At 43.6% G+C, this 24072-nt stretch overlaps 1 protein-coding gene across 2 annotated transcripts; it reads left to right on the top strand.

Annotated features, from left to right (window-relative positions):
* Positions 1-1785: 1785 nt before the first annotated feature.
* LOC121574314 (BCL2/adenovirus E1B 19 kDa protein-interacting protein 3) lies at positions 1786-18441 on the top strand. Of its 2 annotated transcripts, none has more exons than XM_041886925.2 (6): positions 1786-2004; positions 14274-14418; positions 14613-14700; positions 14862-14941; positions 17434-17583; positions 17866-18441. In XM_041886925.2, the coding sequence occupies exons 1-6, from the start codon at positions 1962-1964 to the stop codon at positions 17912-17914; spliced, it is 555 nt and encodes a 184-aa protein (XP_041742859.1). In that variant the 5' UTR covers positions 1786-1961; the 3' UTR covers positions 17915-18441. The 2 variants fall into 2 exon arrangements, with proteins under 2 accessions (XP_041742859.1, XP_041742861.1); XM_041886927.1 differs by lacking the exon at positions 1786-2004 and adding an exon at positions 3042-3110.
* Positions 18442-24072: the final 5631 nt, after the last annotated feature.

The following is a 24072-nucleotide window of genomic DNA, read 5'->3' as shown; positions in this document are numbered from 1 at the left end:
ATAAGAAGAAGAGACCTGCTTGGGCCAAGAAACACGAGCAATGGACATTAGACCGGTGGAAATGTGTCCTTTGGTCTGGAGTCCAAATTTGAGATTTTTGGTTCCAACCGCTGTGTCTTTGTGAGACGCGGTGTGGGTGAACGGATGATCTCCGCATGTTTAGTTCTCCCCGTAAAGCATGGAGGAGGAGGTGTTATGGTGTGGGGGTGCTTTGCTGGTGACACTGTCTGTGATTTATTTAGAATTCAAGGCACACTTAACCAGCATGACTACCACAGCATTCTGCAGCGATACACCATCCCATCTGGTTTGGGCTTAGTGGGACTATCATTTGTTTTTCAACAGGACAATGACCCAACACACCTCCAGGCTGTGTAAGGGCTATTTTACCAAGAAGGAGAGTGATAGAGTGCTGCATCAGATGACCTGGCCTCCACAAACCCCCGACCTCAACCCAATGAGTCGGACGGCAGAGTGAAGGAAAAGCAGCCATGAAGTGCTCAGCATATGTGGGAACTCCTTCAAGACTGTTGGAAAAGCATTCCAGGTGAAGCTGGTTCACAGAATGCCAAGAGTGTGCAAAGCTGTCATCAAGGCAAAGGGTGGCTATTTGAAGAATCTCAAATATAAAATATATTTTGATTTGTTTAACACTTTTTTGGTTACTACATGATTCCATATGTGTTGTTTCATAGTTTTGATGTCTTCACTATTATTCTACAATGTAGAAAATAGTAAAAAATAAAGAAAAACCCTTGAATGAGTAGGTGTGTCCAAACTTTTGACTGGTACTGTATTATATAAATCAATACAAATAAAAAATATATTCTGGTGATCCTAGATTTTATGTTGTGCTCCTAACTTTTTTAAATTGGGAGCACCAGTGCTACCAATGAAAAATATGAATTTAGAGCAGTGTGTGTGTGTGTGTGTGTGTGTGTGTGTGTGTGTGTGTGTGTGTGTGTGTGTGTGTGTGTGTGTGTGTGTGTGTGTGTGTGTGTTTTGAAGAGCAAGATAAGAAGGAAAGGGCAAAAACATGGAATTAGAAGAGCTACTGTGCGCCATGGTATCTCAATGGACACAACAACATGCACTTACTTCACAGGCACTGAACGAGCCTGAGTCTGCATGCAGAGTGTTGATGTCACTAGTTGCTGGGCTTCTTTTCAATGTAATTAAATAGATCAGTCACTGTCCACCGACCACCACAAGCTGTGACAACTCACATGCCCTTTATTTGATTCAAATAATTAAATAGGAACAATTGTTCAAGTGGGGTAGGCTCATAGATTGTATACTGAACAGAAATATAAACTCAACAATTTCAACGATTTTACTGAGTTACAGTTCATATAACATATTTACATGTTGTGTTAACATTTTTGTTCAGTATATATACACTGTATGTATAGGATACACTGTACATATTATTATATGGGTGAAATTTGTTTATCTTTTTAAACATTGCCTGGATGTGCATGTAAAAAGAGAACGACAATGTTAGCTATTTAAAATAATTTCAAATGTAGGTTACAACTTTCAATACACATTGTCTGAATGGAGTTGAAGTGAGTTAAATCAATTATCTCTTAATCTAATCCAAGTGTTGTCAACTACTTAAATTGCTGTATGGCTCTTTACTGTTGGATTCCCAACTGGGCACAGACGTCAATTAAACATCTATTCCACGTTGGTTCATTGAAATGACGTGGGAACAACGTTGATTCAACCAGTGTGTGCCGAGTGGGTCAAGTCTGTTTTGTTTACTTCGATCTGCTCTGCACGTGGGTAGGGAGGGAGTGCTGGCGGATTAGCGCGCTCTGATCATCACATTCTACGTTCTACCGTAACAACAGTGAAGGAAGAAAGGCAGTTTAGAATACAGTTTTCTCCTCATTGTTCGTGTTTGTCAGTGTCAGAATCTCTCTCTCTGAATTTAAATCATCCTTCGGCCACTAACCATGTCACTGTCAGGTTCGCAGACTCCAGATGACAGCTTGTACGGTAAGTGTTTGGGGGACTGAGCTGGCGGGAGCGATTACTTTGCGTCAATGTATAAAACATTATTTATTGTTATTGGGTCAATGCAAAGTCTGGTCAATGATCATTGATTTGTGTTTTACTATCAAATGTTTATAAAATCCTTGTAACTTCCCTATGATTAAGCTTTCTCTGTGTTTACGATATGTATAAACTATGTTCAAGTGTTTTTCTAGGTTACATTTTTTATAAATAATTCCAAGAGGGGTCCATCAGGAAAAGAACACTATTGATGTATAAATTATTATGTTCATCCTTAGGCCTATAATGCTTATTTGTTAGTAACAATCAATTAATGATGCATGAACAGTGACCTCTTTCATTAGAAGAAGGTTGTTTACTACATTTTACTTAATTCATACACAACATTTATATAATCATTATCCATGACAGAATGCATGGATAATGTGGACTTAAGATGTGAGAAAAAGGGCGGGTTAGGGGAGAAATGTTAGCACACCAGTTTGGAGTGACATGTCATTGTGTAAACGGATTTCATGAGTCACCTTTTTCTATCTCCCTAAACCAATTAAACCCAGGAGATTTCCCTGAGGCTTATAGCTCACTGTACAGTTTGCTTATAGCCTCTACAGTACATGGGAGATGTTGTCCAGCTGTCAATGTATACACAACTCATACACAGATGGGAATAATACATGGGACATGGTTAAACCGTAAACAGATTTAGAAAGCCATAATATCTAGGACATATACACAAAGCTTTGGAACGAGCACAACAACACATTTGTGCTTTGTTTTTCAAGAACTAGGCCTATATTAACACACATTACATAAACCTGATTGGCACTACTTCTATGGATGGATACTAGATTATTGACAGGCATTGGGTATTGCTGCAGTGCAACCTGGACAAGGCCACAGAAAGAGAAAGAGAGAGAGAGAAACAGCAGGCTGGCAGCCAGTGATTATGTCATAACTCTCTCTCTCTCTGGGAGGAAAACTAGGGCAACGGCACAGCTTCCCCTCTGCGCTCTCTTCTCTTCTCCACCCCACTCTCCTCTATTCATATGCCCTCTCCGCTGTTGCTGTTTACATGATCTCTCACTTCCGTAAGTAAATTTATAAAAGGGGAAGAGACAAACAGAGAGGATGAGTGTTGATGATGATTGCATGCATGCGTTCCAGAGAGACAGAGAATGAGATAGGAGAGAGGAGAGGAAAGGGTGGATAATCTCATACAGAAATAAGATCTTATGTAAGCAGGCACTCTGTCAGGGCATTCTGTCAGTGGTTGGCTCTGTTTGTTTGTGTTGGTGTGTGTTGTGTTCGTCCGTGTGCATGTGTAGCATGTGCTTAGCATGGAACACTCAAACGATGCAATGGACTAGTTTCAGAGGGAGCAGTGATGAGATTTTCATGTAAAACACCAGAATCCAGTCGGTTTAAAGATAAGTGCTAAATGCATTTTAAGGAATATAGTTCCTTAAAATATATACAATTCATAATGTGATTCACACAATAAACAATGTTCACAATGTTCACAATAGGCCTAATTAAATGTCCATACGTCGGGTAAATAGTATATGGGTATTTCAATACCTCTGGAAAATAGTCTATGGGTATTTCAATACCTCGGGTAAATAGTCTATTGGTATTTCAATACCTCGGGTGCACCCTTCTAATATCAATAATCACTGGTATATCACCAGATCAATTCAATATAGAACTTCGCTAGCACAGACTATGTTCCGGGATTCATCCAATAACATTGAGGAGTTTACCACATCAGTCACCGGCTTCTTTAATTAGGGCATCGACGAGGTCATCCCCACAGTGACCATACATACATATCCCAACCAGAAGCCATGGATTACAGGAAACATCCGCACTGAGCTAAAGGCTAGAGCTGCCACTTTCAAGGAGCGGGACACTAATCCGGACTCCGACGAGCCATCAAACTTGCAAACGTCAATGTAGGACTAAGATCGAAACCTACTACGCCAGCTCTGACGCTTGTCGGATGTGGCAGGGCTTGCAAACTATCACGGATTACAAAGGGAAACCCAGTCGCGAACTGCCCAGTGACGCGAGCCTACCAGACGACCTAAATGCACTGAACAAAAATATAAACGCAACAAGTGTTGGTCTCATGTTTCATGAGCTGAAATAAAATATCTCAGAAATGTTCCATATGCACAAAAAGCTTATTTCTCTCAAATGTTGTGCACACATTTGTTCACATCCATGTTAGTGAGCATTTCTCCTTTGCCAAGATGATCCATCCACCTGACAGGTGTGGCATATCAAGAAGCTGATTAAACAGCATGATCATTACACAGGTGCACCTTGTGCTGGGGACAATAAAACACCACTCTAAAATGTGCAGTTTTGTCACAACACAATGCCACAGATGTCTCAAGTTTTGAGGGAGCGTGCAATTGGCATGCTGACAGCAGGAATGTCCACCACAGCTGTTGTCAGAGAATTAAATGTTTATTTCTCCAATGTTGTTTTAGAGAATTTGGCAGTACGTCCAACCGGCCTCACAACCGCAGACCACGTGTAACCACGCCAGCCCAGGACCTCCATATCCGGCTTCTTTACCAGCGGGATCGTCTGAGACCAGCCACCCGGACAGCTGATGAAACTGTGGTTTTGCACAACTGAAGAATTTCTGCACAAACTGTCAGAAACCATCTCAGGGAAGCTCATCTGCGGGCTCGTCGTCCTCACCAGGGCCTTGAAAAAGTTCCCTTAGTAATTAGCATAGGTAGCGCAAGTTACATAGACTAACATGGTAAAAAGTTAGCATTAGCCCGGTAACGCGGCGCAAAGACAGTAGCTTCATGAAAAATTAAACATACTAATTTAATGGTCCACAAACTCATGCAACCAGTCTCAGGACGAGCCCCAACTGAACTGTAGTATAGATCCATTACACTTTGTGATACAAAATGGGAAAGGGAAACCGGGATTGTTTTATTTTTTATTTATTAATATATACAGTAGTATATATACAGTAATATATATATATACATATATATATATATATATATTTATTTTTTATTTTTATTATTATTACCCTACCAACTAACCCTATACTAATTAAAACCCATCACATTATTCCACTACTTTAACCCTATCTGATCCTACCCCAGGCCAATGGCCTGAGAGGACTGGACACTACCACTCAACACACGCTGTAACTCTTCTGAAGTCAAATCTCGTACCCCCAAGTACTTCTCTGCAGCGGCCACCACAACATCTATTTTGTGTGATTTACGTTCCATTTCTGCGGTACAGTTGATAACCATTGCTATGAACGCTAAGAAGCCAACCTTACTGAAGCAAACAGTACCAGTCAAGAGTTTGGACACACCTACTCATTCAAGGGTTTTTCTTTATTTGTACTATTTTTACATTATAGAATAATAGTGAAGATATCAAAACTATGAAATAACACATATGGAATCATGTAGTAACCAAAAAAGTGTTAAACAAATCAAAATATATTTTATATTTGAGATACTTCAAATAGCCACCCTTGATGACAGCTTTGCACACTCTTGGCATTCTCTCAGCCAGCTTCACCTGGAATGCTTTTCCAACAGTCTTGAAGGAGTTCCCACATATGCTGAGCACTTGTTGGCTGCTTTTCCTTCACTTTGCTGTCTGACTCATCCCAAACCATCTCAATTGGGTTGAGGTCAGGGGATTGTGGAGGCCAGGTCATCTGAGGCAGCACTCCATCACTCTCCTTCTTGGTAAAATAGCCCTTACACAGCCTGGAGGTGTGTTGGGTCATTGTCCTGTTGAAAAACAAATGATAGACCCACTAAGCTCAAACCAGAATGGATGACGTATCACTGCAGAATGCTGTGGTAGCCATGCTGGTTAAGTGTGCCTTGAATTCTAAATAATTCACAGACAGTGTCACCAGCAAAGCACCCCCACACCATAACACCTCCTCCTCCATGCTTTACGGTGGGAACTACACATGCTGAGATCATCCGTTCACCCACACCGCGTCTCACAAAGACACAGCGGTTTGAACCAAAAATCTCAAATTTGGACTCCAGACCAAATGACAAATTTCGACTGGTCTAATGTCCATTGCTCGTGTTTCTTGGCTCAAGCAGGTCTCTTCTTCTTATTGGTGTCATTTAGTAGTGGTTTCTTTGCAGCAATTCGACCATGAAGGCCTGATTCACACAGTCCCCTCTGAACAGTTGATGTTGAGATGTGTCTGTGACTTGAACTGAACTCTGTGAAGCATTTATTTGGGCTGCAATTTCTGAGGCTGGTAACTCTAATGAACTTATCCACTGCAGCAGAGGTAACTCTGGGTCTTCCATTCCTGTGGCGGTCCTCATGAGAGCCAGTTTCATCATAGCGCTTGATGGTTTTTGCGACTGCACTTGAAGAAACTTAAAAAGTTCTTGAAATGTTCCATATTGACTGACCTTCATGTCTTAAAGTAATGATGGACTGTCGTTTCTCTTTGCATATTTGAGCTGTTCTTGCCATAATATGGACTTGGTATTTTACCAAATAGGGCTATCTTCTGTATTCCCCCCCTCCCCCCCCTACCTTGTTACAACACAACTGATTGGCTCAAACGCATTAAGAAGGACAGAAATTCCAGAAATTAACTTTTAACAAGGCACACCTGTTAATTGAAATGCATTCCAGGTGACTACCTTATCAAATCAAATCTTATTTGCCACATGCGCCGAATACAACAGGTGTAGACATAACCGTGAAATGCTTACTTACAGCCCTTAACCAACAATGCATTAATTTTTTTATAAAAAAGTAAAATAAAACAACAACAACAAAAAAGTGTTGAGGAAAAAAGAGCAGAAGTAAAATAAAATAACAGTAGGGAGGCTATATACAGGGGGGTACCGGTGTAGAGTCAATGTGCAGGGGCACCGGCTAGTTGAGGTAGTTGAGGTAATATGTACATGTGGGTAGAGTTAAAGTGACTATGCATAAATAATTAACAGAGTAGCAGCAGCGTAAAAAGAAGGGGTGGGGGTAGGGGGGCAGTGCAAATAGTCAGGGTATCCATGATTAGCTGTTCAGGAGTCTTATGGCTTGGGGGTAGAAGCTGTTGAGAAGTCTTTTGGATCTAGACTTGGCGGTCCGGTACCGCTTGCCGTGCGGTCGCAGAGAGAACAGTCTATAACTAGAGTGGGTGGAGTCTTTGACAATTTTGTGGGCCTTCCTCTGACACCGCCTGGTATAGAGGTCCTGGATGGCAGGAAGCTTGGCCCCAGTGATGTACTGGGCTGTACGCTCTACCCTCTGTAGTGCCTTGCGGTTGGAGGCCGAGCAGTTGCCATACCAGGCGGTGATGCAACCAGTCAGGATGCTCTCGATGGTGCAGCTGTAGAACTTTTTGAGGATCTGAGGACCCATGCCAAATCTTTTCAGTCTCCTGAGGGGGAATAGGCTTTGTCGTGCCCTCTTCACGACTGTCTTGGTGTGTTTGGACCATGATAGTTCATTGGTGATGTGGACACCAAGGAACTTGAAGCTCTCAACCTGTTCCACTACAGCCCCGTCGATGAGAATGGGGGCGTGCTCAGTCTCTTTTCTTTTTCCTGTAGTCCACAATCATCTCCTTTGTCTTGGTCACGTTGAGGGAGAGGTTGTTATCCTGGCACCACACGGCCAGGTCTCTGACCTCCTCCCTATAGGCTGTCTCATAATTGTCGGTGATCAGGCCTACCACTGTTGTGTCGTCGGCAAACTTAATGATGGTGTTGGAGTCGTGCCTGGCCATGCAGTCATGGGTGAACAGGGAGTACAGGAGGGGACTGAGCACGCACCCCTAAGGGGCCCCCGTGTTGAGGATCAGCGTGGCAGATGTGTTGTTACCTACCCTTACCACCTGGGGGCGGCCCGTCAGGAAGTCCAGGATCCAGTTGCAGAGGGAGGTGTTTAGTCCCAGGATCCTTAGCTTAGTGATGAGCTTTGAGGGCACTATGGTGTTGAACGCTGAGCTGTAGTCAATGAATAGCATTCTCATGAAGCTGGTTGAGAGAATGCCAAGGGTGTGCAAAGCTGTCATCAAGGCAAAGGGTGGCTATTTGAAGAATCTCAAACATAGAATATATTTTGATTTGTTTAAAACTTTTTTGGTTACCACATGATTCCATATGTATTATTTAATAGTATTGATGTCTCCCCTTGTCACGGATTCAGCCGAGGCTGCTCCTCCTCCTTGCTCGGGCAGGCTTTGGCGTTCGTCGTCCCCGGAGTACTAGCTGCTGCCGATCTATGTTTCGGTGTTTGTCTTGTTTGGTCTTTATTGTTTACACCTGTTTCCCATTATGTTTATTGTGTTCCCTTTATAACCCTCTGTTTCTCATTGTGTATTGTGCATAATTGTTTTGGTCTTTTCGGCAGTTGCCCATGTGTGCGGGTTGTATCGTTCCTCTCTGTATGAGGTTGCCTTTGTACTTTGGATTTGCACTGTATCCAGTAAAGTATCTGCCAGTAGCTCGGTGTCCTGCGCTTGACTTCGCCTACCGCATACACGTCGCTTTGACACCCCTATTATTCTACAATGTAAAACAATACAAATAAAATGAATGAGTAGGTGTGTCCAGACTTTTGACTGGTAGTGTATATCACTCATTGGTCTATCCCTCTGTGCTGGCACAGATCTACTATTCACAGGGATCCTCTCAGAATCCCTCACCCTTGACCCATCCTCCTCTACTTTCTTCACTTCCTCAGCAAACGACACCTTCTGCACTACTCCTCAACCTGCCTCTCTCGCACCGTACACTTCCGATCCCCTGCAACATGTGTACCCCTACAGTTGACACACACACAACTTTATCCACCAAAACTACACAATCCTCTATCCCATGCCCTCCTGCACACTTCCCACATCTTGGAATCTCCCTCCTACACACTGCTGTGACATGACCATAAACGTTGCACCTGAAACAGCGCAGTGTATTCGCCAAAAACACTCTAACAGGATAATTGATATATCCTAACATGACCTTGTCGGGTAAAGACTCTGATAAAAACTCAAAAGGACTGACAGTGACTCCTCTGTTTCACCATGCTCACCACCGGGTCTGCGTCGCACCAAACGGCAGGCGTCACAAACACCAGGAATCTTCAACTTCAATTGCTCCACTTCCACACTTAATGCTACCCCAGAAATCACTCCTTTCAATAGTGCCCTGTTCCTAAGAGCAAAGCAAAAAACAGATCTTGACCCAAGTTGCGTCGCACGGAGCGCCTGCTCCCCCTGATCTGAAGAAACACAAACAAACATCACAAGACCCCTTCGAGTTGCCTTCACCGACTCAACAGCACCCACCATCTTTTCCATCCAACCTGGTTCCACCCTCCTCAAAAATCTAATTCCCACTGGACCAAACATATCTTTATCATCCATCAATGCAAGGCTTGGGCTCCGAGCTCCTCACAATAGCTTCTACCCCTTCCATTTCACCTCCAGAACTCGAACTAGCTTCCGGCTCACTCTGTTTGAACCAGACACCAATCTTCCTCGACATACCCTCTCCCTTGTTATTGCTAGCGTCAACAGATTCAAACCCATCCTCTGCCTCCCTCAGTATTTTCAACCTCTCTCTTTCCCTCCAATCCTCCTCCCATAACCAATTACCCGACTCCTTCTGAAAATATTAAACTTTTCCAAGCTGAAATCTCCTTCTAGCCTCCTAGAGACATGCTTAAGCCCTGTACTCCCTCCACTTCAAACACAAATATCTAAGTTTCACTCGTTATTTCTTTTAATGAAGATTTTTTTACAATCAAGAAGAGCAGAAAGTCTGTCTAAAATTGCGCATCCTCTGCAGGGCTTGCTCGAGATTGAAGATGATTGAGCTGTCAATCAAAGGCACTTCTGATTGGTTAGGTCATTTCACTCATAACTATAAAGATATTTAAAGGGATACTTCGCTTAGCATCTGACCGCAAGGTGGTGTCAGAGGAAGGCCCTAAAAATTGTGAAAGACTCCAGCCACCGAAGTCATAGACTGTTCTCTCTTCTACCGCATGGCAAGCGGTACTGATGCAACAAGTCTAGAACCAACAGCACCCTGAAGAGCTTCTACCCCCAAGCCATAAGACTGCTAAATAGTTAGTTAAATCATTAACCAATAGCTACCCAGAATATCTGCATTGACCCTTTTTGCACTAACTCTTTTGACTGATCACATACTATTTTTCTATTATTTCTCTTTTTCTCTCTCTGCATTGTTGGGAAGTAAGTAAGCATTTCACTGTTGTTTATGAAGCATGTGACAAATAAAAATGGATTTGATTTGAATTGCTGGAAGTCTCCAGGAACAACTAGCCAGCTCCTCTCAAAAGCAGGGAAATATACCTTCTAACTACTCAAAAGCTGGGTGGTTGGTCATTTATAGTCTTACTACATAGTAATCGATATTTGATAAATTCTTAAATTTGACTGATAATCGGAAGAAACAGATTCTATTTACTTCCTCATATTCTGTCCCGTTGTTGAATAGAGATGTATAAATATCACAACATTGTATCTGTCCCATCATTGCGTATTTGAGCGCACGGGCAGCGCCATTGAGACAGATACACCGCTTTACTGGTGTATGCCACCTGGCAGGGATTGTAAAAGAGGTACATGACAGCTATTTATATTTATTATGTGTGAATTGTTTCGTAATGTTGTCTAGTTATTATTACTGCACTGTTGGCGCTAGAAACACAAGCATTTAGCTAGGTATTACTACACTGTTGGAGCTAGAAACACAAGCATTTAAGTAGGTATTACTGGACTGTTGGAGCTAGACACACAAGCATTTCACTGCACCTACGATAACATCTGCAAATCTCTGTACGCTACCAATAAACTTAGATTTGAATTGATTTGACAAGACCATAACTCGCTTCAACTTTTTTTTTTACCATGTATGATGAACTTAAATGTTGTATAGATCTTTTCCCCATAAAAGCACATGGATGTGTGTGAAACGGATCAGCAAAAACGTGGGATTTTGTCATACAGTTGAACTCTGAAGTTTACATACACCTTAGCCAAATACATTTAAACTCAGTTTTTCACAATTCCTGACATTTAATCCTAGTAAAAATTCCCTGTCTTAGGTCAGTTAGGATCACCACTTTATTTTAAGAATGTGAAATGTCAGAATAATAGTAGAGAGAATTATTTGTTTCAGCTTTTATTTATTTCATCACATTCCCAGTGGGTCAGAAGTTTACATACACTCAATTAGTATTTGGTAGCATTGCCTTTAAATTGTTTAACTTGGGTCAAACATTTTGGGTAGCCTTCCACAAGCTTCCCACAATAAGTTGGGTGAATTTTGGCCCATTCCTCCTGACAGAGCTGGTGTAACTGAGTCAGGTTTGTAGGCCTCCTTGCTCGCACACGCTTTTTCAGTTCTGCCCACAAATGTTCTATAGGATTGAGGTCAGGGCTTTGTGATGGTCACTTCAATACCTTGACCTTGTTGTCCTTAAGGCATTTTGCCACAACTTTGGAAGCATGCTTGGGGTCATTGTCCATTTGGAAGACCCATTTGAGACCAAGCTTTAACTTCCTGACTGATGTCTTGAGATGTTGCTTCAATAAGCATGATGCTGCCACCCCCATGCTTCACGGTTGGGATGGTGTTCTTCGGCCAAACAGTTCTATTTTTGTTTCATCAGACCAGAGAACATTTCTCAAAAAAGTACGATCTTTGTCCCCATGTGCAGTTGCAAACCGTAGTCTGGCTTTTTAATGGCGGTTTTGGAGCAGTGGCTTCTTCCTTGCTGAGCGGCCTTTCAGGTTATGTCGATATAGGACTCTTTTTACTGTGGATATAGATACTTTTGTACCTGTTTCCTCCAGCATCTTCACAAGGTCCTTTGCTGTTGTTCTGGGATTGATTTGCACTTTTCGCACCAAAGTTCATTAATCTCTAGGAGACAGAACGTGTCTCCTTCCTGAGCGGTATGACGGCTGCGTGGTCCCATGGTGTTTATACTTGCGTACTATTGTTTGTACAGATGAACATGGTACCTTCAGGCATTTGGAAATTGCTCCCAAGTATGAACCAGACTTGTGGAGGTCTACAATTTTTTTTCTGAGGTCTTGGCTGATTTATTTTTATTTTCCCATGATGTCAAGCAAAGAGGCACTGAGTTTGAGGGTAGGCCTTGAAATACATCCACAGGTACACCTCCAATTCACTCAAATTATGTAAATTAGCCTACCAGAAGCTTCTAAAGCCATGACATCATTTCTGGAATTTTCCAAGCTGTTTAAAAGCACAGTCAGCTTAGTGTATGTAAACTTCTGACCCACTGGAATTGTGATACTGTGAATTATAAGTGAAATAATCTGTCTGTAAACAATTGTTGGAAATATTACTTGTGTCATGCACAAGGTAGATGTCCTAACCGACTTGCCAAAACTATAGTTTGTTAACAAGACATTTGTGGAGTGGTTGAAAAACAAGTTTTAATGACTCCAACCTAAGTGTATGTAAACTTCCGACTTCAACTGTATATGCGAAAACGTGCCTCTTGAACTTTGTCTAACGTTAGTAGTTAGTGGCCTAGTCAAGGATGCATCATGTAATATTGGCACACTACAATTGTGGAACAAAATTAAACCTTGAATTTCGAGGTTTAAAATATCCCTCTGGTGGCCAAGTTGACCTATTTTAAGAAATGCCATTGGTTGATGGATACGGAATTTGTTACAGGAAATAATCGCTGACTGCTGGTCAGGATAGCAAGAGGCTAAATGTGCCAGGTTATCTAATAGGAAGAGCTAACATGTAGTGTTGTTTCACATGCAACTACGTCAACAATTTTAATTGGCTGATGCCAAGTATGGATCCGAGGGGTATACTACAAAGCAGGATCGATGAATTAGCCAGCTAACTTTGACAAACAACCAATAGCTGTTGATTTTCTAGTTCATTAAGAAAGCTAAACTTAATTAAAACCGGGTGGTTTGAGCTCTGAATGGTGATTGGCTGAAAGCTGTGGTATACCATGGGTATGACCAAAAATTAATTATATTGGTAACCAGTTTATAATAGCAATAATGCACCTCGGGGGTTTGTGGTATAGGGCCAATATACCATGGCTAACGACTGTATCCAGGCATAAGAACAGCCCTTAGCCGTGGTATTTTGGCCATCCACCACACCCCCTCGTGCCTTATTGCTTAATTTCAAGGTTATTTTGTGTATAACCTTCTGCATTACGTGTCTTAACCTTAAGACAGCCGTCTACTGTAATGATAAAGCAACAACAGACAACTAAACAATCTGTTTAGATCAAATAAAATAAAATGTTATTGGTCGCATACACATATGTTGCAGCTGTTATCGCAGGTGCAGCGAAATGCTTATGTTTCTAGTTCCAACAGTACACTATACCTAACAATACAAAACAATACACACAAATCCCAAAAATGTAAATAAAGAAATGAAGAAATATCATATATATAATGGTGTGTATAGGCAGTATGGACAGTATATGAATAGGTAAGGTGTGTACAGCATTAGTTATATAGGATGAGCCTTGACTAGAATACAGTATATACATATGATGTGGGTAAAACAGTATGTAAACATTATTAAAGTGACCAGTGTTCAATGACTATGTACATAGGGCAGCAGTCACTAAGGTGCACCTTAGAGTTCTGGGTGGTAGCCGGCTAGTAACAGTGACTAAGGGCAGGGTACTGGGCGCAGGCTGGCTAGTGGTGACTATTTAACAGTCTGATGGCCTGGAGATAGAAGCTGTTCTTCAGTCTCTCGGTCCCAGCTTTGATGCACCTGTACTGTCTCCGTCTTCTAGATGGTAGCGAGGTGAACAGGGCATGGCTCAGGTGGCTGAGGTCCTTGAGGATCTTCTGGGCCTTCCTGTGACACAGCGTGCTGTAGATGTCCTGGAGGGCAGGCAGATAGACTTATCTGTCTATTTTTAGTGTGCTCATGCTGTGTCCCTCACCTGCATGGCTGCTGGCTGATAGACAGTGTTGCCAAACCCTCCTGGTTTAGCCTACAGTCTTCCAGAATTGGGCTTTAGTAAAGTTATTCCGGGAGATTGAATACGATTTAATAAGATTAACTGAAATGTAAACTATGGAATGTTCCAGAATTACCTCAGCTCTCAGTTGGCAACATTGCTGACAGGTTGCATGTCTCTGTCTCTGTCTCTCTTTCTCAAACACACACACACACAAAAACACACACAAACACACACACACATAGGCTCGTGGGTGGAGCTGGAGGAGCTGCTTTCAGCAGTGAGCAGCAGGGAGAGTCTGACAGGACAAGAACAGGACACAGCCTCCTGGGCCCTGCAGGGGGAGCTACAGAGGATCCTGCTAGAGGCACAGCTCGAGAGTAAAGACAGGTTAGTAGCTGAGAGGAGTTATAACAGGTTAGTAGCCTTCCCACAGACATAAATAAGACACGCTTTATGCCTCTCTTTCTTTCTCTGTCTCCCTCTTTTTCTCTCCCACTCTGTGTGTGTGTGTGTGTGTGTGTGTGCGTGTGTGTGTTTACGTTGTTACTGAGAAGTCCTGTTGACTTGCTCTCTGTGTTCAGTCCTCCACATGTGGTGACTCCTCCACAGACCGTTGCTTCCCCTCCCCACAGTGAAGGCAGCAGCAGTACAGACTGTGTTACCATACAGGTACGAAACAAACACACAAAACACTCACATAACATATTTTACTGTAGCAGTAGCAATCCTCTGCTACTAGATAGCTTTAACACCACACAAGTCTGTGTTTTCATGATGGCAACTGTACTTGTTAATTGACATTTAACTTTCCCTCTCTTCTCCCGTCTCAGTCCGAAGAAGAAGGGGAGAGGGGGCTGAGTTCTGAGTGGGTATGGGACTGGTCCAGTCGGCCCGAGAACCTTCCACCAAAGTAAGAACCTACGCATATAATTGGAATGGCTCCGAATTGATTTTCATTGTAATTCATTCTAATTCCGTTGACCTCCATTGACCAGTTGCACTGTAAACAAATTAACTTACACACACACACACACACACACAGTACTTGTGTCACGATCGTCTAACAGAGATGAGGACCAAGGCGCAGCGTTGCAGGCAAACATACTCTTTATTAGAGACACGATCAAAAACAACAAAACGATAACGTGACAGTTCACGGTCTAATACAACAGACTAGAAACAAGATCCCACAAACTCTGTGGGGAAACAGGCTGCTAAAGTATGGTTCTCAATCAGAGACAACAAGCAACAGCTGAATCACGTTGCCTCTGATTGAGAACCACACTGGCCAACATAGAACAACAATACTAGAATGTGAAACCTAGAACAAAACACAGACTTTACACACCCTGGCTCAACATATTAGAGTCCCCAGAGCCAGGGCGTGACAGTACCCCCTAAAGGCGCGGACTCCGACCGCGCCCACCACTCTACAGGGGAGGGACCGGGTGGGCACTCCGCTTAGGCGGCGGATCCGGCTCGGGCCTGATCCCGCTCCCTCTCCAACCCCCCAAAGTACCCCTGGTCCGGTCTGGCCCCGCTGGCCCGGAGCTGGACTGCACACTGGTGGAGCCGGATTGCTCTAGCTCGGCGTGAAGCATCTGACCGGTGCCGGACCAGCCACCGGTGGAACAGGCACGGGCCGTGCCGGACTGACGACGCACACCACTGGCTTGGTGTGGGGGAGCAGGAGCGGGCCGAGCCGGGCTGACGAAACACGCACCACTGACTTGGTGCGGGGAGCAGGAGCGGGCGGACCGGGCTGACGGGCGCACCACTGACTTGGTGCGGGGAGCAGGAACGGAGCCGTGCCGGGCTGACGAGCGCACCACTGACTTGGTGCGGGGAGCAGGAACGGGCCGAGCCGGGCTGGACGAAGCGCACCACTGACTTGGTGCGGGGAGCAGGAACGGGCCGAGCCGGGCTGACGAAGCGCACCACTGACTTGGTGCGGGGAGCAGGAACGGGCCGAGCTGGGCTGACGAAACACACCACTGACTTGGTGCGGGGAGCAGGAATGGGCCGGACTGGGCTGGCGACGCGCACCACAGGCTTGGTGCGAGTGGCAGGAACAGGCCGGACCGTACTGGGAACACACACCACTGGCCCTACGTGGGGATCAGGAACAGGCCGGACCGGACTGGCAACACACCCCAGTACCTCTCGCCGTGCCTCTACACCTTCCATCCCCTCTTCGACCAGTGGCCCCCGTAACCTGGCGGCCTCCTCTGCCAACCCGCTGGGCCGCTCTATCGCGGCCTCCTGCTGCCCCGACGTCGTGAGCCCCCCCCTAAAAAATTTCTGGGAGTCTCTCTTCCCCGTGGGCCAGGCCTCTATAGTTCTCGCCCAACTCTCGCTCTTCTGCTTCCAATTCCCGCCATTCAGCTCCTCATTCGGCTTGACCCAGTCGAAGCTCTTCCTCCACTGTTCCCAAGTCCACCCTCTCTGCTCCTCACTAGGCTGCTTGGTCCAGTTCTGGTGGGATCTTCTGTCATGATCGTCTAACAGAGATGAGGACCAAGGCGCAGCGTTGTAGGCAAACATACTCTTTATTAGAGACACGATCAAAAACAACAAAACGATAACGTGACAGTTCACGGTCTAACACAACAGACTAGAAACAAGATCCCACAAACTCTGTGGGGAAACAGGCTGCTAAAGTATGGTTCTCAATCAGAGACAACAAGCAACAGCTGAATCACGTTGCCTCTGATTGAGAACCACACTGGCCAACATAGAACAACAATACTAGAATGTGAAACCTAGAACAAAACACATAGACTTTACACACCCTGGCTCAACATATTAGAGTCCCCATAGCCAGGGCATGACAACTTGGCTGCTTCGAACAAGCATTGACTCGTGAGGGGCCTGTGGATGTGCTAGAGGGAATGTAGTCATTATTTTGATACATAATGAATAAAAACGTGTACAGTAGCATTGAAACATGACAGAAAATATATCTCCATTACGCGTGAACATGACATATGATAGTCTTCTACAGTCATGAAGGTATGTTTCTCCTCATGGTATGAGACCAGGGACGCAAGATCAGGGACATGTCCCCCCCACATTCTGAAACTGCATCTTTGTACCCCCCAGTTTTATCATCCGAATGTGATACAAATGAGCCAACGATGTGCTTTAGGACCATGCGGACACCTCTGAGCGGTTGGGTAGGCTGTTTGGAGTGTTTATCCGACTGGATAAAACATTTAAATAATCATAATCATAATTATGTTCCCCCCAATTCTAAAACCAAAGTTGCAGCCCTGTATGAGACTACTGAATTTCCTCCAGAGAAATCTCCTTTTATCTTGAGTAACAAAACAAGACAAAACATGTTTCAGTAATGTATTCCCCCTCTCTCCTTCTCTTCCTCCTTTCTCTCTCTCCCCCCAGGGAGTTTGTGTTCCAGCACCCGAAGCAGCAGTCGGGCTCCCTGAGCGTAAGGAAGAGTGAGGTGATGAAGAGAGGCCTGTTCTCCTCCGACGTCCTCATGATCCTCATCCCCTCACTGCTGGTCTCACATCTTCTCACACTGGGAGTGGGGTAAGACACACACACACAGTGGAATACATATACACGCACGCACAAATATAACAGAGAAGTACAGGCCATATTAGCTACCAACAGAGATAATGAGATACAGTTTGTCTTAGTAATGGTAATGAAGTAGCCTACTATTTGGCCACCAGCACCTGATCGTTTCCTAATGGCAGCAATTTATTTTTATACAACAACCAGGTAAATGTGCATAAAGATTCAAGTTATAAGTAATGTGTTATTTTTATCCTTCAATATTAGCAGTATATTTCTCTCTCCCTTTCTCAGGATCTACATAGGGAAGCGATTGGCTGCCTCTACAACTAGCACTCTGTGACATGTGCTTCAGGGCAGCGCTCCCATTCGTTGACGGCAGGCCAATAGGATGGCAGCCCTCGCCACAGCACACCTGTTGCACCCCTCTCTCCCTGTCATGGGGCAACTTAGGACCCAGCCTTTCTTTACCACTGTCTCTCTGTATGTCTCTCTGTCTGTCTCTCTATGTCTGTCTGTCTGTCTGTCTCTCTATGTCTGTCTGTCTGTCCACCACCCACCAGCACTTTGTGTGTCTGTCCATCAGTCAGTCAGTCACTCAGCATCTCTGAATCTGTGATTGTCCTAGGGCCAGAGTGTGTGTCTGTATGTGCATGTGTGCGTGTGCGTGTGTGTGTGTGTGTTTGTTTGTGTGTGTGTGTGTGCGTGCGTGTGTCAGGGCTGGAGAGAGACTGCTGTACAGACATTGTGTCAATAACTCAGACTGAGATCACTATTACTCTCCCAGCAGAGTAACACTAATCTCAGTTACAGTGGCTTGCGAAAGTATTCACCCTCCTTGGCATTTTTCCTATTTTGTTGCCTTACAACCTGGAATTAAAATTGATTTTGGGGGGGGGGTTGTGTCATTTGATTTACACAACATGCCTACCACTTTGAAGATGCAAAATATTTTTTCTTGTGAAACAAACAAGAAATAAGAAAAATAATAATAATACTTGAGCATGCATAACTATTCACCCCCCCCCAAAGTCAATACTTTGTAGAGCCACCTTTTGCAGCAATTACAGCTGCAAGTCTCTTGGGGTTTGTCTCTATAAGCTTGGCACATCTAGCCACTGGGATCTTTGCCCATTCTTCAAGGCAAAACTGCTCCAGCTCCTTCAAGTTGGATGGGTTCCGCTGGTGTCATACCACAGATTCTCAATTGGATTGAGGTCTGGGCTTTGACTAGGCCATTCCAAGACATTTAAATGTTTCCCCTTAAACCACTCAAGTGTTGCTTTAGCAGTATGCTTAGGGTCATTGTCCTGCTGGAAGGTGAACCTCCGTCCCAGTCTCAAATCTCTGGAAGACTGAAACAGGTTTCCCTCAAGAATTTCCCTGTATTTAGCGCCATCCATCATTCCTTCAGTTCTAACCAGTTTCCCAGTCCCTGCCAATGAAGAACATCCCCACAGCATGATGCTGCCACCACCATGCTTCACTGTGGGGATGGTGTTCTTGGGGTGATGAGAGGTGTTAGGTTTGCGCCAGACATAGCGTTTTCCTTGATGGCCAAAAAGCTCAATTTTAGTCTCATCTGACCAGAGTACCTTCTTCCATATGTTTGGGGAGTCTCCCACATGCCTTTTGGCGAACACCAAACGTGTTTGCTTATTTATTTCTTTAAGCAATGGCTTTTTTCTGGCCACTTTTCCATAAAACCCTGCTCTGTGGAGTGTACGGCTTAAAGTGGTCCTATGGACAGATACTCCAATCTCCGCTGTGGAGCTTTGCAGCTCCTTCAGGGTTATCTTTGGTCTCTTTGTTGCCTCTCTGATTAATGCCCTCCTCGCCTGGTCTGTGAGTTTTGGTGGGCGGCCCTGTCTTGGCCAGGTTTGTTGTGGTGCCATATTCTTTCCATTTTTTTATAATGGATTTAATGGTGCTCCGTGGGATGTTCAACGTTTCGGATATTTTTTTATAAACCAGCCCTGCTCTGTACTTCTCCACAAATTTTTCCCTGACCTGTTTGGAGAGATCCTTGGTCTTCATGATGCCGCTTGCTTGGTGGTGCCCCTTGCTTAGTGGTGTTGCAGACTCTGGGGCCTTTCAGAACAGGTGTATATATACTGAGATCATGTGACAGATCATTTGACACTTAGATTGCACACAGGTGGACTTTATTTAACTAATTATGCGACTTCTGAAGGTAATTGGTTGCACCATATCTTATTTAGGGGCTTCATAGCAAAGGGGGTGAATACATATGCACGCACCACTTTTCCGCTATTTATTTTTTAGATTTTTTTTCATTTCACTTCACCAATTTGGACCAAATAAAAATCCATTTAAATTACAGGTTGTAATGCAACAAAAACACCAAGGGGGATGAATACTTTTGCAAGGCACTGTAACTAACAGAGAGAAAAGAGTGATGAGATGGAGAGAGAAAAAGGAGAGAGAAAGGAGAGAGGAAGAAAGAGAGTAACGCCCCACTAAATCACCATTGAAGGTGTGAAGAAATAGGGTATATAGCCCAATGCTTGCCCAAATTTAAACCTAAATCTAATTCTGGTGAAAGAAAGAAGTCCCCAAATCAAATCAAATCAATTTTATTTGTCACATACACGTGTTTAGCAGATGTTATTGCGGGTGTAGCGAAATGCTTGTGCTTCTAGCTCCAACAGTGCAGTAATATCTAACAAGTAATATCTAACAATTTCACAACATATACCCAATACACACAAATCTAAGTAAGGAATGGAATTTAAGAATATATACATATATGGGCAAGCAATGACAGAGCGGCATGGACTAAGATACAGTATAAATATTATAGAATACAGTATATACATATGAGATGAGTAATGCAAGATATGTAAACATTATTAAAGTGCCCAGTGTCCCCCTGACATCACTTCAGACCTTAACTCTTGTATTTTCTCAGTCCCCCTGACATTGACATTTTAGTCATCTTATCCAGAGCGACTTACAGTTAGTGAGTGCATACATTAAAGAAAATAAAAAAAATCTTACTGGCCCCCCATGGGAAACGAACCCACAACCCTGGCGTTGCAAGGGCCATGCTCTACTAACTGAGCTACACTCACCAATAATATGTGTCAGAAATAACAGATCTGTGATGTGCCCGGGTGGTTTGTATAACGTTGAGGAGTGGTTTGCATACTGTTCTAAGTGGTTTATGACCACACAAGTGGTGCTGGTTGTGTTCGTTGTCCTATATAACCATCTGACTGTTTAAACTCTGAACTATTTGAAGGACCCCATTAAACTTCATTCCTCATGCCTGTGGTCCATTTGTCTCTCTTACTAGATCTTTCCTTTTTTATACACTTTTATTGCGTTTGGTTACACACTCATTTTATCCTAATAACGATGTAAGTGCTAGAGAGCTTCGACATAATAACATATATATCAAAACTCAGACATTTGTGTAAGTTAGCCCAGATCCTCATCCAATTATCTGTCAGAGTTGTTTGTGTCAAGCCATTGTGTCACCGCAATATATTCTCATGTAGTCATACATCAGTGGAGGAACAGGCTGCTTCAGTAATGCGAGTGTTGGCAAACATTTATCTGTACCGTAATGCAGTGACATCATCAACACCATCATTTATCCATGTGTATTTTCCCCATGTGTCTTTACCCCCACCCCCACCACTTCAGACCTTAAACCTTTTTATTTTTTATGTGTGCTGACATGAAATCAGCCAGGCCTTTTACACTAGTAGCTTTCCCATGAACCGAACACCGACCATGTGTAACGCATGCCCCCTTACCCCGTTTAACATCTCATATAAAATAACGGGGCTTGACTGGGCCGGGGGAGTGGAGTGCTATTTTACTGCCTGGGGTAAATTGCTCCAATTTGTTCGGAGCCCTGGCCCAACTAAATGGGTTTTTCATCCATCACCAGGGTGTTTGATGTGAAGGCTCTTGCTGGGCTCACACTTCTAGCTGACAGTGCAACCGCTATTGTACATACGGTTGTTGGAAGAGCACAAAAACAGATGGTTTCCATTCTCAAACACACACACACGGCCGCATGCAGATACACACGGCATTCCTTATGTTCTGTACTGCACCGTTTTTACACAACCTGCATTAAAGAACAAGTGCTAGGTTGATTGTAATTGGTCAATTTAGGTAATGTTATAGAAACAGTTTAGGAGGACCGGTGGATTTAAAGGGGAGGTCTATGCAGATTCTTACATTTACATTTGAGTCATTTAGCAGATGCTCTTATCCAGAGCAATTGGGGTTAAGTGCCTTGCTCAAGTGCACATCAACAGATTGTTCACCTAATCGGCTTGGGGATTCAAACCAGCGACCTTTCCGTTACTACCCCAACGCTCTTAAGCACTAGGCTACCTGCCGCCTTCTACAGTGATCCACCCTGTACCCCTCTGTCCACCTCTCACCCAAAACCAGTTCACACAGCAGGTATCTGGCTCCCACAGGTGGTGCAGAGAACCCCCTAACCCCCCCACCCCCCCCTCCCTCCCTGGAAGAAATCAGTTCATTTCCTGAACCTGCGCTTCAGAGAGAGAGGGGATGTCTGTCTCTCTGTAAAAGGCATTATCTTTCTGCCTCTTTTTACCGCCAAGCAGGAAATAGAGGTTCCAGTTTCAAGCCCCGCTCAAGGAAGTGCATTTACCCACGTGTTCCTTTCAGCGGTTGGAACCAAAATTATTTTCCAATCTGAACAGAACCACCATTTTCTTTTGTTTAGTTCCACTGCTCCGACCAGCAAAATAAAGTTCTGAACTGGTTAGAACAAAAAAAAGTACTGGTTTACATCAATCCTTTTTTAACATGTGAAATCAACCGTTTTTTACATTTAGCTCATTAAATTACTTCACCAACCAGTGCGGATAGAGCAGCCAAGCTAGTTGTTTACATGCGTGATGGACAGAGAAGTGTAGCCTATGGCGCAAGATGCGACTGAAATTTTGCAGGTGGGGAGAGATTGAGAGCGGGTTGAGGAGGAGGCTTGAAGCGCAGGGCATCTTGTTATGACATGCATTATATGAATTAGGTCCACATAATTATACCTAGGAAGAGCGGCTTCTATGGAGAAACTTTGAATGTCCTTTGAGCTAACTAGCTAACAAGCTTGAGCTAGCTAGCTAACAAGCTTGTGTGTGCAAAGCAGCACCAGATTTAAAAACACGTCTTACCTTTTTGTAGTTAATAAATCCAATGTGAAACGTGATAACTAGGCCTATAGTATCCTTAACTAGCATTGAAAAAGTTAATCCATTCTTCTCTAGCTAATAAAAATTATCACTCCCTATCTTCTGAATCGAGCTTGTAACATCAGTACAGTAGCCTATGCTTCAGAGGGGAGAAGGGCATGTAGCCTAAACACGCACAGGCAAAGATTTTCAGCTTGCAGGCAGACACTGGAATAAGTTTCTGAGTGACAGAGTGAGAGCTTTGCATAGGTGCTTTGTTGCGGAACTAGAAAAAAATGCCTGGAACGTAAAATAACGTTATTAACCAGTTCCCATGCTTTTAAAATAACAGGTATTTTCCAAAACAGTATGGATCACTTTTGTTCCACGTTCAGTTTCTCTTCCTTGAAGTATTTATCTTCCAGTTTTCGGTTCTGTTCCCTGAACCGGTTCCAACCTCTGATTGCTTCACTTTTCCTCTCTGTAATCCCTTTATTGTAATGAACAATTTACCTAATCATTTATCATAAGGAACAATATGCCTCATCATTTATCATAAGGAACATTATAAACCGGGTAGTTTGAGCCTGAATGCTGATTGGCTAAAAGCCGTGATATATCAAACCGTATACAATGGGTCTGACAAAACATTACTTTTCTAATTGAGTTGGTAACCAGTTTATAATACCAGTAGGGCACCTCAGGGGTTTGTGGTATATAGCCAATATACCATGGCTGAGGGTTGTATCCAGGCACTCCACGTTGCGTCCTGCCTAAGAACAGCCCTTAGCCGTGGTGTATTGGCCATATACCACAGCACATCTGGCCTTATTGCTTAAATATACCTAATAATTTATCATAAGGAACAATATACCTAATCATTTATCATAAATAACAATATACCTCATCGTGTATCATAAATAACAATATACCTCATCATTTATCATAAGGAACTATATACTTCATAGCACCATCACACACTCCTCCTACACAAGCGGCCAAAGCACAATAACACACTGTCTGATACGCAACTGACCTCACTCCCACGCACGGCCTCACACACTATGTATCAACTTCACATTTGGGTAACGTCGGGTGGAATTGGGGGGGAAAGTACTTCTGGGAATCCTAGATTCTAGTGAAATCCTTGAATTCAAATCATTTAACTTTGTGAACTCTATGGGAACAACATCATGTCCCACGCGTCCACCCTAATTCCACCCCAACACACAATATATCTCCTACTACACACACTATAAAACACTGTCCTGAATCCAGAATGATATGTCAAACTGAATATTGTCTACCCAGGGAGAGA

The sequence above is a fragment of the Coregonus clupeaformis genome, chromosome 9 (genome assembly GCF_020615455.1).
Source record: "Coregonus clupeaformis isolate EN_2021a chromosome 9, ASM2061545v1, whole genome shotgun sequence".
Taxonomy (NCBI): domain Eukaryota; kingdom Metazoa; phylum Chordata; class Actinopteri; order Salmoniformes; family Salmonidae; genus Coregonus; species Coregonus clupeaformis.
Note: the sequence above shows the minus strand (reverse complement) of the source record. Positions and strands in the feature narration are given on the sequence as shown.